Source organism: Parasteatoda tepidariorum, chromosome 10 (assembly GCF_982258835.1).
Source record: "Parasteatoda tepidariorum strain Cologne lab strain chromosome 10, Ptep-v5.0, whole genome shotgun sequence".
NCBI classification, from domain to species: domain Eukaryota; kingdom Metazoa; phylum Arthropoda; class Arachnida; order Araneae; family Theridiidae; genus Parasteatoda; species Parasteatoda tepidariorum.
In genome coordinates, this window is record NC_141764.1 from 35,596,923 (window position 1) to 35,611,633 (window position 14,711).

Here is a 14,711-nt window from a genome sequence, read left to right on the forward strand (position 1 = left end):
CTTCAGCTTATTTAACATTTATATGAAATAAAATCTTTGTTAAGCTCACATATTATCAACAGTAATAGAATGCCTTCCTCTATGACTGTATATCTTCCCAGTGACTGTTTTTTTTGGGACAAGTGATGAAAAATAAATCACGTAAAATTGCTGATTTTTCTTCAGGTGTAACGAAACTAAAAAAATTAAGTTGTGACAATTAAATTAATTATTGAAGTTGTGAGATATTATATTGTTTCATTAACATTAAACAACTAACACTAAAAAATGGAGTTACATATTTATTATAAGTCAATTTATCGTTTGACGGTGATTGCGCAGTGCACATGATTTGACAGAAAATATGATTTTATTTGCATTCACTTTTGATCGCAAAAATATGTACAATCATGTAGTATCTTTCTCAACAACATTCTCCAGTAAATCAAGGAGAGCTGAAATCTGTGGATTCAACTCATCTTGGAAAGAGTGACTAGTTTTTTGCTCCAGAACTAGCGACTGCAATTCTGTGACTGTACTCAGGAATAGAGGTGACGACCACATTACGATTTCTTTCACGTGATTCCAATCAGCATCAGTAAGTGATTGCTTTAAAATTAGATTCTTCTTAATTCCTCTCTCAGATAGTATAAGTTCATTTTTGTATCGCTTCACTTCATCGATACTGTTATCAAAAGATGCATTCAAAAGTATGGTGGCCCTTTCAAGAAAACCTTTACTCAGTGCATACTCTATACAACTACGACAAATAAGTCGAAATTCTGCAACATTTTCAAGAGAAGACAAGTTGTAATTTATAAATTTTTGAAACACATCGCCTCCAATGAACGGCGCGTCTATGAATCGCTTGAAATAATAATTACCCCATTTTCGCAAAATATCTGCTTTAAATTGTTGAATTTCCTCTACCGTCTGGAAATACCAATTCAAGAACTGGTCCACACGCTCATGGTTGGGCAAAAATATTAATGTTAAATAGATAACATCCGGAGACGACATAGTTTTCTTAAATGTTTCAATTCCCACAGATAGATAAACCCATCTCAAGAAGGACTCAGCTGCTTGAATGTTACCATCGCATATCCACTCAATACAAATATGCCAATCGCTAACTCCAACAAGCCACGATATTATCAGTCTATCTTGCTCTCTTTGCTCTATAAGATTGATTTTATAGGGATAACATTCTGGTGGCAAGGTAGATTTTGATAACATCACGTGAAGCGAATTCAGATTGCTTGAATAAATAACACGCTTAAATTCAGGCCGACCAAACATAAAGCAGATAAATAGATTAATCTCTTCTTTGGAAGCATCATTTAATATCCTATCAGCGATGCTTATATTTCCTAATCGCATCAAACGCAACAACACTTTGCAAAGACATTTATTTTTCAGAAAGGATCGTCTTAGTCTTAAAGGACTGGCACTCCATATTTCTTTAAAAATCATCATTTCATTTACCCTCCTCTTAAAACTAATATTCTCCATCATACATGCATAAATGTCTTCTTGCAGATTGTCTAATAGTTCAAAAACAGTGGACAAGAATATTCTTCGATAGGGCCAACTTTCGAACAAAAACGTTAATACACCAGAATGATTCCGAAAAAATTCGGTCATTTGAGTTGAACGATTGACACGAGATAATAAAAAACATAAAACATCTACAGTTTCTGAAGAATACTGACAATATATATGGTTTGGAATGCTCATACCTTCAGTAGCTTGTAAAAGCCACTGACTCAAATGATCGTTTTTCTCCTGCTCCGACAATTTTTTCCAAAAATACTTTAGGGCAACTTTGTTACCAATACGAATCGAGAAAGTAATCATATTTACATCAATACTAACCTTATTATCGTATATGTTTTCAGAAGCCATGAGTTCAGTTAGAAAACTCCCTAAATTATTGTCGAGGACACATGTCCAATATCTTATCAAATAATTTCGGTGCCTTCTAAAGCTGTCTCTACTAAATTGTTCTGAAATGTTCTCCCACAAAATTGAAACATATTCCTCTAAACAATGAGAGCAGGCTATCTCATACAAATCACGAATATCTAAGCTTCCTAAGCTTCCATTATCGAATAGTTCCTTAAGGGATTTTACTATGTCAACTGTCCCCTCAACTGTCCAATAAATTGCACCACGCTTCATGTAATACTCACAGAGTTTTCTTTGATGTCTTATCCATCTGTAGTAACTACGAAACAATTCCCACAACTGCCACTGAATGGGTCGAATAACGTATGAGATTTCGCTCCTCAGCGATGAGGGCAAAGAGCTATTGGACAATTTGTTCAATATTCTTCTCTCTAACTCATACATGACTGCGTTATCGTTTGAGGGAGAAGATAAGAAAGAAGATGTCAATTCATTCCTTATATCAGGCGCCGTCCATAGCCCAATTGCAATCGACACTACTGCTATATGCTGCAGGGAAGGAGGTTCAGAAAAAATGTTTATGAAGTCGATTTCAGTTGATTCTGTTTTAGAAGTTTTGAGTGTCCAGCTTCCAGATCTCTTTTCTTTGCGGACTCCATCTGTAAAATACAATTTTTAAATTTAGTTTTGAATTAAAGATTCGAATAAAAAGAGAGAACATGATGCTTACGTAATTTATAACGAACCTAAGTCATATATTTAATATGCATGTTACTAGTTAAGGACAAGAGTGGCGCTAGACTTAGCCCGACAGGGCGTCAGCAATGCCCCGACAGGGGGGCTAAGATAATTTTGAAAATAAGCAATAATTTTTAATATGCGAAAAATAATTAATATTACATAGACATATTTGTTCTGATAAAAAATTTATCATGATTCAAATATTAACAAAGAAAAAATATAAAAGTGATATCTGACTAAATAAACAGTATATGCACATCCATCATAAGATTCTACAGTGTTCTCAATTAAATATTCTACTCAAACAATGCAACTCAAACAATAAAAAATTTATGCACAACTAGAAAAAATTCTAAAAATTCGAGCTTACTACTACTAATGTTTAATTCCGTAGCCTTGTAATTTTGAACCTAATCCAGCAGACAAGAGAACTCCAGGATCAAGTAGTGGAAGAAATTTTTGCATTCGTGGAGGACGTTTTGATAGCCCGCATTTGAGTTACATGGAGAGGAAAACCACGAAATCCTCCTACGGTTAGTCTGATACCAAGGGAAGAAATGGTCCGCTTACCACTGAGGATATTTCACGTCAGCACTGTGGTCGGTAAAAGCCGGGTGTGGAATTCATATCATTCAGCCATCACTGGGTTTCGAACTCGGTGCACCTCATTCGGAGGAGAATGCTCTATCCCTTGAGTCCAACTTTATTGAGTAATAACTCTGCGGCAGGTACCAATTTTCCAATTTTATTGATTGGTACCAATTTTATTGATTTACTAAAATTTAATCACCTTCAAAATGTAAATGGGAATTCAATCGTAATTTTTGTAGAAAAAATGGAAAATAAACCGTTTTTCCTCTAAACCTGCAATGAATGCAGAAGCAACCACGAGGGTTAGTGAGCAAAATGAACAGGTAGCGGAGCCTTCCAGTTCTTCAAATAATTGTTAAATTACTAGTTATTAACATGCATACTTAAAAAAATACGAAAAACATTTTTCAGTATTAAGAAATAATAATTAAAAACTGCCATCAGCTGGAATAGAGCCCCCGATCTCACAGTTTTGTGTTAGATTTCATAATCATCAGCCCCAAATATACAAACCTGCCTTGTGGATATTTTTTAAAAATTTTTTTTAAATTCAATAAATTAAGTCATTTGGATACTTAACATTCTTGAAAAATGCTTTCCAAATTGATCAGTTCATTTAGAAGTAAACCATAATTCGGCTTATCTTATTCATTTTCAGCTTATGTATATATATATACACCAAAAATTATTCAAAACTAGATTAGATATAACTCAAGGACTGCAAACTTAACTGTCGGATATAAAACCTTATTTAAGATTGAAAATGGTAAAACGAGGAAAAATCTACATTCCTCGAATTAAATATTTTAAAAATAGTCTGTTTTTAGGTTATAATATTCGTAATTACCTTAATAAACTTTAATCGTAATGTCGGGGTTCCGCCGATGGAAGACATTTAATATATACACACTAACGCTTTATATCAATTAGTTTTAGAATTACAATTATAGAATAATTATTATAAGATTATTATAGAATTAATATAGAATTAATATAGAATTAATAATTATTATAGAGTGAAAGGTTTTAAAAGACAAATATTTGTTAATGTTTAATATTTAATCTATGAAAAAACATAACACATATTGAAATCTAACGAATAGCCCCTGATAAATTTCGTGACAAAAAAAAAAAAATTGAAGCTTGATTGATTTCCGGATTTAAAAAACACCTTCTAGTTTTACTATTCAATCAAATTGGTTTCGATGTCGCATGTGACTGTGTCATTCAACTTTTGAAATTTCAATTGTAGACCTAATTGCTCGATATCCTTAAAAAAAAATTTATTTTGTTAAGGTAAGCAGTAAAAAAAATCATTGCATTGATTTTTTAAATAGTTTTTTGACTAAAATATTTTTTTCAATCTAAAAGTTATGACCATTTTCTTACGTATAACTCATTTTAATACCGCATTCAGTATTTTACTTTAATATACATATTTTTCGATCCCATCCTGAACTGTCTTGGTCTTCTCTGGGAAGACATTTACTCTACTCCTCTTTTGGTCTTCGATTTTCTTCAGGTCAACGGGTTCATAGATCTGGTCTGACTTCGTCAGGCCAGAAGAGGATAAGCAACAACAACAACTTTAATATACTGTGTTACTAGTGTTCACGTCACGAAGTCATTCCCGTCTGGCAGGTCTGGAGAATGGGAACTTATTTTTAACCTCTCGAAAACTGTAAACTTTTATTACCATGTTCATTCGATTGTTTAAAACAAATAATTCACGCTCTCAAAAAGGGGGACCCATTCTCAAGATTCGCCAGACGTGAATAAGGAAAGCAAAAATAACCTGAAAAAAAACCCAGTAAAGTATCTTAAGAAAAAAATGGAAAATAAAAAAGAGAAAAAAAATTAGAGAAATCGCGGTAGCCGAGAGTGAAACAGAGAATGAATGCGTTACTAGTCCAACCTTCGCTACATCGCACAAGACAGGGGCAAGCTTCAAAATTTTGACTGAAAGAAATTGGTAGTTAAGATCGTTATCTAGAATGTGATAAGCATTCATGACCTCTTGAAAATGGTCTAGCTTGCAACTGGACATTGAGGAATAAACCACAATAGCAATTGCTTGCTGCACAAAATTACAAGATTTCGAAACTTGAAATTACAAAGGTATGAAAAAAAATGTACAAGGAGTACAATGGAATAAAAACTATTAAATTTTCTTTCGAAAATTTTTCGAATTTCGTTAAACTTGTAAAAAATGCCATTACTCTGAAATCCAAGGGAAGGTAATTGCAAAATTGAAATTTGACGGGCTGAATTTATTTATTTATTTTCAAAATTCTAATTCGTTTGAAAGTTTTTGTAATTGTATTTTTCTCTCTCCAATTGTTTAACTCTTTTTGCTATGCTTTACAATTTGTTTTACTCGGCAAAAACTAACTTGGACACTTAAAGTTACAAAATGTGAAGAAAAATTTCGAGAATTTAAAAAAATTAACAGTCGTTAAATAGTTCAAGAATTTTCAACTGTTAAAATTGTACTAGAAAATACTACGTGGGACTCTCTGCAACTTACAGAAATGCATTTGCTGAAAAGTCCATTTTCCATTATGAATTTAAGCCTATTTTTTTCCGGAATTTCTATTTTTTTCGAAAGCTATTGCAGTTTTAAGTGCCGTTTTTAGCCATTTTTTTTTCCATTTTTCCTTGCTATAAACAATGACTATTGCTTTAGAAAAAAAAGTTTCCCCTCGAGATCTTAATTTTATAAGCTCGCTCTTTTCTTCATGTAAACTTTAATAAAATAAGTATAATAAAAAAAATGCGATTGGTTGGATGTTTCCAGGCATACATTTTAGCATTTGTATTGAACTTTTTAGGCTATATAAATGAGTCAAGAGAAGAAGAAGAAAAAAAACAGTTTCGTATTTGAATTGTTATGTGATTTAAAGTAATCGTTACATATTATTATGTACACAAGTTATACATTTTTAGTAAGTAAAATGACTTCCTATCGCGCCACTCATTCTATATTCTTGAAGTACAATTTTTTTCTCAAGTACAGTTGATTATTTTTTAAATCTAGGTATCCATTCATTTCGTTGTAATTAACATGTTAATAAACTGCTTTGCATAAAATTATACTAATTTGATAGTTTATAAACAAAATGATCTTTTTTATCAACGTTTAATGGAAATAAAAAACAATGATGAAAAAGAAACAACCACATGAATTGAAAATTGAAGCCTCTTAAATTAATAAAATTAAAAAAAAAAAAAAAAAAAAACATTTAGTTTAAATTTAACCAATGAGTACTTGATCAAAATCCAATTATACATACTTCTTTATGAACATAAATTAGAATTGTTGCTTAAAATAAAATAAATTCTGCAAAGGGCCATTCCTTTTAAGCACATTCGTAATCATTATCATAACAGACAGACTACAATGAGTACTTGATTCAAAACTAATCATACGTAGTTCTCCATGAGCATCAGTTAGAATTGTTGCTTAAAATAAAATAAATGCTGCAAATGGCCATTCCTTTTCAGAACATTCATTATCATAACAGACAGCAGCAGGGTGATCATTAAATATATCATTACATGCAGTTAAAAGTCTTGTATTTCAAGTTGTAATAATAATACTTCTCTTTTGTACTATATATCAATTCTAATTATTTTAATTTCGCCTAATATTCATTGGTTTGGTGTAATATTTAAATTTTTGTTTAAATAATTACAAATGTTTATCAGTGTTACAATTGGGTACTTGCACTTTAAGAAGAAGGAGACCTCCTATACCCACACATGGGACTTATGACATCAGCGGCATCATGAACTATGTTTCTGTATGCATGTTAGAAAGTTAATTATTGTTAAGTTAATTAATACAGAGCTGTATCGCACATCGAAATTGCTGAAATATAATTCTATCTCAACTACTTTTTTTACTTAACTTAGAGTTATTATTTGTTTATATATTTTATTCTAATCGCGATATATTTTTATTTTGAGTACCTGGCAAACTTCTTTGCATAATTAGTTTGTTTATGTTCCACATGGTTTCGTGCCTGTCTTTGTGTTAAATCTCTGCGTAAATATATAATAAAAGAATTGAAATCTTTGATAAAGAATTTCGAATGATTGATCAAAAATGCCACTTTTGATTAATCAATCAGGATCAAGTTACTTGGGAAGTGGTGGACTGCGCTCCGTAATTGTCTCAATTATGACCCCCACCCGTAACAGTATGCCAATTGTGCTGCTAGTTGGTTGCGTTTCCAGGTAGATCCCTCTTCTCATTGACACGTGAGGGGTGCAATTTATAAAAATCAAGCACTAACTTGACAATAAGCTTTTACTTAGCCAAGAAATGTATCAAAATATATTATGACAAGTTACTAAATTCGAGATATTGCAAGCACGATTAGATTTATAATTAGAATATAATACATTTACTGATAGTATTGCATTTATCAAAACAATTTTATAATCTTTATGGGTTAGTCAATTTACAAATGTGCGGAATTATAAATTTTGGAATTAAAGAACGGGTGAACTTAGCCATTTGCGAATGTTGTGTTATTCTCTTTTCAACTTTTGATTTATTGTGAATAAAAGAATTTGATTAGGACACATTTAAACGCATTATTTTGTTTAAATATAGTACTCAGTGTTTTGTAGTTAAAATTAAGAAACAGTTTCAATCACGAGATTGCTTAAGAGTAAGAATCGAAAATTTTTTAAAAGTTTTACAAAACAACTCCTTTATGGTTTTACTTCATGAAGTAAAAATTAGAATATTGAGTGTAACTTTCTAATTTTGGGAAAATCAAGTTAACATAGCTTCAGTTAATTTTTCTCATATTATAATATTTTATGAAATTTTATCTTAAAATTTGTTGCAAGATTTTCTTATTAACTCTAAAAATAAAGAAGGAAAGTCGAATAATATAAAAATATCAAACAAGATATCAACTTTTATTTTTAAAAAAAATAATTTATAAGAAATTCTTGCAACGCCTTTTATGAAGTTATATTTAAAAAAAACGTGTACTGAGACTATACTGACTCGACTATCATTAGTTAGAAAGTTACACTCAGTATTTTAAGTTTTGCTTTTCTTAACAAAACCTTCGAAAATTTGTTTTTTAAGCTTTTTTATTTTATAGGATATATTAGGATTTCTATCAAGTGATTAAAGATTCTGCCTTTAAAAAAAAATTGCTTCCAATATTTTATTCCCCTTTTTAAATTTGGTATTGACAGCAAAACGCGATTTAAGTTCATATTTGTATTGCATATAATTATAGAGTAAAGCATAAAGCTTATATTAATCTTATATAATTATACTGCACCCTGAACTTACACTTTTTAACCAACTTACGACGAGAAGTGGGCAACAAATATATATTTTTTTAACTTTTTAACCAATATTCTTGAAACAATTACATAGGTGTAATTAAAATTTTGACCGATTTTCGAAACTTTGAAAGCCATATGTCACCTTAAAATGAACTAGACAATTTTTTTTCTTAGTTTATTTATAGTTTGTATTTTAAAATTACAGAAGTATTAAAATTCACAAACCTGTAAAAAAATAATAGAATTTATATTTTTATATATTATAAATGTTTATATTATATATATATATATATATATATATATATATATATATATATATATATATATATATATATATATATATATATATATATATATATATATATATATATATATATACACTTTTTTCAACTTCTAAGTTCTAACTAAGAAAAGTTCTGAAGAAATTTTTTATGACATTAGTTTAGTTGTTCAAAATTTACTCATTTGATGAAATTACATAAAAATATAACCTACACCTCCTTGTGAATGATAATATAGAAAATTATTAAGGGCTTTTGTAACTAGCTGGATTTTAAGTACATATAACATCATTGATTTCAAGGTGTTGAAATTAATATATTTAGTGGGGTATGTAAATCAACTATGTCTTTCAAACAGTACCTCAATATAGAATCAAGTTAACAAGTCTTATATGCTACTGAATTGATATTTAATATTATTAGTGGTAGTTACGCCACATTACACTCCCCTTCCAGAATTTTGATCTGTAATACATTTTGATGAATGAATACCACGAGTCGATTAATGCTGTTTTATTTATTTATTAATAGATTTTTCTACTTATATTATTTATCCCATTATTATTTATTAGCCGGGAGAAACTTATTTACTTCACTGGATTTTTGACCGCAATTTTGTGTGCAAATCAACTGCTTGATGGGGACCATCTATCGATGTTGCTGAGTACAGTCATTAATGTGGGGAGTTTATTATGTCTTTTTTCACCTCTCAAAGGGTACCTCTATATAGAATCGAGTTAACAAGTGTTATATACATAGATGTACTATATAAGTCCTTGGTTATATACTACTGAATTGGTATTGATATTATTAGTGTAGTTATAACACATTTTCTTATTGCTTTAGGTACTAGTATTTTAAGAAATTTATTTCTAGTAAATACCTGGTATACAACACTAACAAAATATAAGCATTTGTTTCTTAAATTAATTAGTTTAATTATAAATTTATGTCGCAAATTATAATTCATTACTGCAATTAATAAAAGTTCTTATGATTCATGGGGCATTTAGTAAAAAAATATTTAATGTCATAAAATAAATTAAATATATCTTTATTTTGATTGGTAACAGGAACATGGGAAAGATATAAACGCATAACACGAGCAAAGTGAATAACATGAAAAATATAAAAAATAACATAACTTATTACTTTTATACTTTTCCAACGTAACCATGTGTAAAAAGATTAAAAAGCTTAGAGAAAATAACCTATTTTAATACTTATACACCTGCATAAAAGATTTTTATTTAAAATAAATAAACTTAAATGTTGAATTCTCTTCTTAAGTACTGGAAGTATAAAATAACTGCATCGCAACTTTAATAAAAAATAAAAATGTTTTGTTAAAAAACTACATACGGCTGATGTTTTAGGCATTTAGTTCTCTACACAGAATTTTTTTTTTAAAGGCTGTAAAATATGAAATAATCGTAGCTTTTAAGTAATAAATTTTTATATTTTCCAAAAACGCATGTTTTGCAAAAAGAAAAAAATGCTCTTAAAAATAGCAATTATTAAAAATAAATGATAAGAGCGAGAGCAATTTGTGTAGCAATTATTCTTTTTTGAAAAAAAGTTTTGAAGTTTTATAAAAAAAAGTTCCCATAACTAGATTTTCTTAAATTTTTTTCATTTTCATAAACTCGTCGCAATCGCTGATATATTCAAACTTTGATGACGGAAACGTTATTAAATCCACAAATCAAGAATTATAAGCAATTTACATTATAATTCTTATGAAATTGGATCTATATATCTCATTTACGTAATATTTTAAAATATCACTTTTGACTGTAAGTTCATATTCAATAATTGAAGTCAAATAAGTAGTTTGCATTTTACTTCTTATTAAAAAATTGAAATATTATTATAGCATATTTACTTACAATGAAATTAATCTAATTGTATTTCTTAAAATTTTTTTGAAAACCAGTCGCAATGGCTGATACAAAAAAATGTTGAACACGTGTGTGAATAAATCAACAAATGCATATTTGCAATGTATTCATAAACTATTAAAACATGAATTTGCATTCCCGATTGCAATACAAATTCCCGATTGCAATTTCACCAAAATTTTTTGTTAAATAATTATATAATCTGCATTATACTTTTTAATAAAATTTAGTAGCTTAAATAAAAATTAATAATTTTTTAATAAAAAGTATTGCATATATAAGAGCGAAATAACATCTCCGTTTTATATTTTTAAAAAAATCGAACAAAACTCTTTTTCCTAAGTTAATAAGAAATACTTTTCTATTTCACATTACAATTAAGTAAATTTTATTACCGAAAATAAATCTTCGCATTAAAAATTATTTATTAGTATTTTATTATATTTCAGTTAACTATATATAGAATGGGCATAAGTACTTACCATTATCATTTTCCATAGCATAACTTTCCATCCTTACAATTTTAAACACCTACTCACTTTCGTCTGAGTACACTAAACTATGTTTCTTTTCTTGAGGATCCTTGCACTCATAAGGCTAAACCCCGTACATTTCAGAGCAATTTATTCTTAAGTGCATATGTTGCCCATTCATCAATGTCGAATGCGAATTGTTCACTTCCTTGAATAACCACACCTTACTAACTCTCAAATGAATGGTTTCTTATCTACTTTTTCTATTGCTGCTTTCTAAAATAACAATACTTGCTTACTAGTAAATTCACATTTATACTGAATACTTTTGAGAAATGGACGCTGTAACTGAGGAGAATTTTTTTATAGCAAATTCTCTGAAAATAAATAATTATTTGACTGTGTAATCTGTTTTTAAAGCTTAAATGGGGAAAAAATTATTGATAGATATCAAAACTACTTAATTAAAAAATTATTTGCAATGAGTTGAATAAAACTACAGTTCCTGGCCAAATTATTTTACGCACTGAAGAGTCTATGTCAAATCTTAATTATGAGGTCATACTATACAGCTTTATTGCTTTTACATGACTGAAACCGGTTTGCACTTGTTTACGTTACTTGGTTGTTAACATTGTAATGCAATACGTTAAAAATAAATACAAATAGGAAGTACATAAAAAATTTCCCGAATAAAAACACATTACATGTATGTTCAAATGTAAAATTATTGCATATAAATACGTGCAAAAGAGATAATTTTTAAAAAAACTGCAGTGTGTCGAATAATTTGGTCGAATTATTATAACATACTAATATAATACCTGATATAATAAATATTTTATATAATATACCGTCTAAACTTATCTTATTTTATAATTTAATTAATTAATACACGAACATAAACAAGTGCAAACCAGTTTCAGTCGCATAAAAACAATCAAGATTATATAATATCACCAGATAATTATAATTTATCTTAGAATATTATAGTGCGTCTAGTAATTTAGCCAGAAACGGTAAGCAGCTTATAATTTGGCATTTGATACTATATAAAAGTTTAAGTAATATTTATATAGAAACCAAACTTATTAGCAAAATGAGAATAAAAAAAATGCAAGAATAGAAGATAAAAGGACGGAAAAGAACAGGATTAAATAGCTAATTATAATAAATTTTGCTTTATTTTATATTTTAACCTTATTAATGAGTGTAATATGATTGCTATTGTTCCAATTCAATAATCAATGATAAATAACGGTTAATTTTAATTATTTATGGCGATTATTCTAAGATAATTTTGAAGTTGAATTAATTAAAATTATATAATAGATAAATTTGTTTCTATTTAAATTATTTATAATAATTTAATGTTAATTATTAATTTCAGAATTTTTTTACTTTAAGTTTTGTCCAGTCGAAGTTATGTTCACACGAATCTTAGTCAGTGCGAGGTTTTGCGATCGCGAAGTTTTGTCCGGCGAAGTCTCGACCGTGAAAGTCTGACCAATTACTTTTACGAATCTGAATAATATTTGTTAAAATTAGCGAGAAAAACTTTCAAAATGCAAGAAACAGTTTCAGTCCCCTTTTCAAATAACTATTTAAAAAATAACGCATCTTTCATAAATAAATAAAAACATTTTTAATAAAACACCCCCTTAAGAAATACGTCGTGCTCAATATACCCCCCCCCCCTTTTCTTCAATTCACAAGTCTGAATCATAATTTAAAAAAAACCATCCCCTCCGCAAAGGACCAAAATTGTGATGGCATGTCTTCGGATCATCCTTAGGGATGTTTCCCAGACCGTTGCCAATAGCCCATTGTGCAGCACTAGTGCGACGTAAATGAACAACAACCTTCCATTAAAAAAAATATTTCACAAAAATAAACGCTTTTATAAAACACCCCCTAAAAAAGAAATAATTTCCACTCAATATCCCCCTCCATCTTACCTCAATTAGCGAATCTGAATTATATATATTGAATTAGCGACAAAAATTTTCCTGATGCAGAGAATCTTCAACACCTTCACAAAAAAAATCATATGTCGAAATTGTAGAATATATATATATTTAAAAGCAGAGGGGCGTCATCTATGGCTAAGAATATGACTTCTGCCACACACGTACAACACAGCCTGTTTTACAGAGAGGACACATTCATACGCCATCCTCAGATCATAATTTTGACCAGCATCGATCAGAGCACGATCAATCTCCGATCCAGTACCTCCCGAGGTATTGATTTGTTATGGAAACTTCTTGGAAGACTTCGTGCCGCCGACAGATTTAGCTTGCATTGGTCACCAATTTGCGGGCAGGAACTCACGATCTCTCGGGCATGGCCCCAACTGCCTACAAATCAGGCTATACAAGCCCACTGATTTGCATTTAAATACATTTAACGTTTCTTTTTCTTATATATCCTAAATTCAAGAGTTTTTTTTTTTCTTTAGGAGACCAAATTAAAGGATCAAAAACACGCAAAGATGTTAACACATTTGTTCACATGGATTGTAATCTTTCTGTGATGTACAGTGCTCGAATGAAATAATAAACAAGCAAACGGACCACCCTGAATAACTTTTGATCTGATGATCAGATCTTTACGTTCTAAGACATAATCTGAATGGTTCAATTGGGGTTACCTCAAATATGCTAATAAGAGCAGACGACATTTTAAATTACAAAATCAGATACAAAACGTACTTTTTCTTAATAAAAATACTTTTTTAACGGATTCGGGTTTCTGAGCCCCAAAATATAGGAGTAACTGCTATCGAAAAATATGTTCCCAATAATTTGGTCAGGAGAGTAATCCAAAGTTTTGATTCTTAAAGCTAGTTTTAGTTTATTTGGTTTCGCCATATCTCGAAAACTTTTTAACCAAATTTAAAAAATTTTGCACACAATTATAAAATTTATTTATCCGAAGATAATTCTATGCAAACAATAACTTTTAGTAAATAGAAAAAATATTTTACTTATTAATAGTTGAAATATTTTGAGTTTAAAGGTACTTAGTGTTTTTACATGTTTAAAAGAATTTTACACGGCAAAATACAAAAATTTGTCAAGTAGTTCCTAAGAAATCGAATTCAAAAAAAAAATTTTTTTTTTAAATCTTACCTTTACAAGTCATAATTATAAAAGCATGATAAACGCAACATGATTACTTAAATTTACCCTAAAAATAACTGCTTTTCCGATAACCATCTTTTTTAATAACCATCTTTCATAAATTAAATTCATGAGCTAATTTGTAAAGCACACTTCTAAAAATAGATCTATATTCAATAGTTAAATCCTTAAAATCTGTCAATCAAATGTAAAATTAAGATTATTTGATTGGATTAGACTTCATTCAGAAGAATTGTGAGATTGTTTGTAGCTATACACCTAACGTACTGAAAAACACTAAAACGGTTATGTGGATCTTTTATTAATGTATGTCAACATGCAACATAAATTTTTCTATTATATATACAATATATGATTACCTTCTATAGAATA

At 29.2% G+C, this 14,711-nt stretch overlaps 1 protein-coding gene across 1 annotated transcript; it reads right to left on the reverse strand.

Moving 5' to 3' along the window:
• Positions 1-268: 268 nt before the first annotated feature.
• LOC147802508 (uncharacterized) lies at positions 269-11,371 on the reverse strand. Its single transcript, XM_087152974.1, has 2 exons — positions 11,203-11,371; positions 269-2,546 (listed from the first exon to the last, which is right to left on the reverse strand). The coding sequence occupies exons 1-2, from the start codon at positions 11,231-11,233 to the stop codon at positions 388-390; spliced, it is 2,190 nt and encodes a 729-aa protein (XP_087009100.1). The 5' UTR covers positions 11,234-11,371; the 3' UTR covers positions 269-387.
• Positions 11,372-14,711: the final 3,340 nt, after the last annotated feature.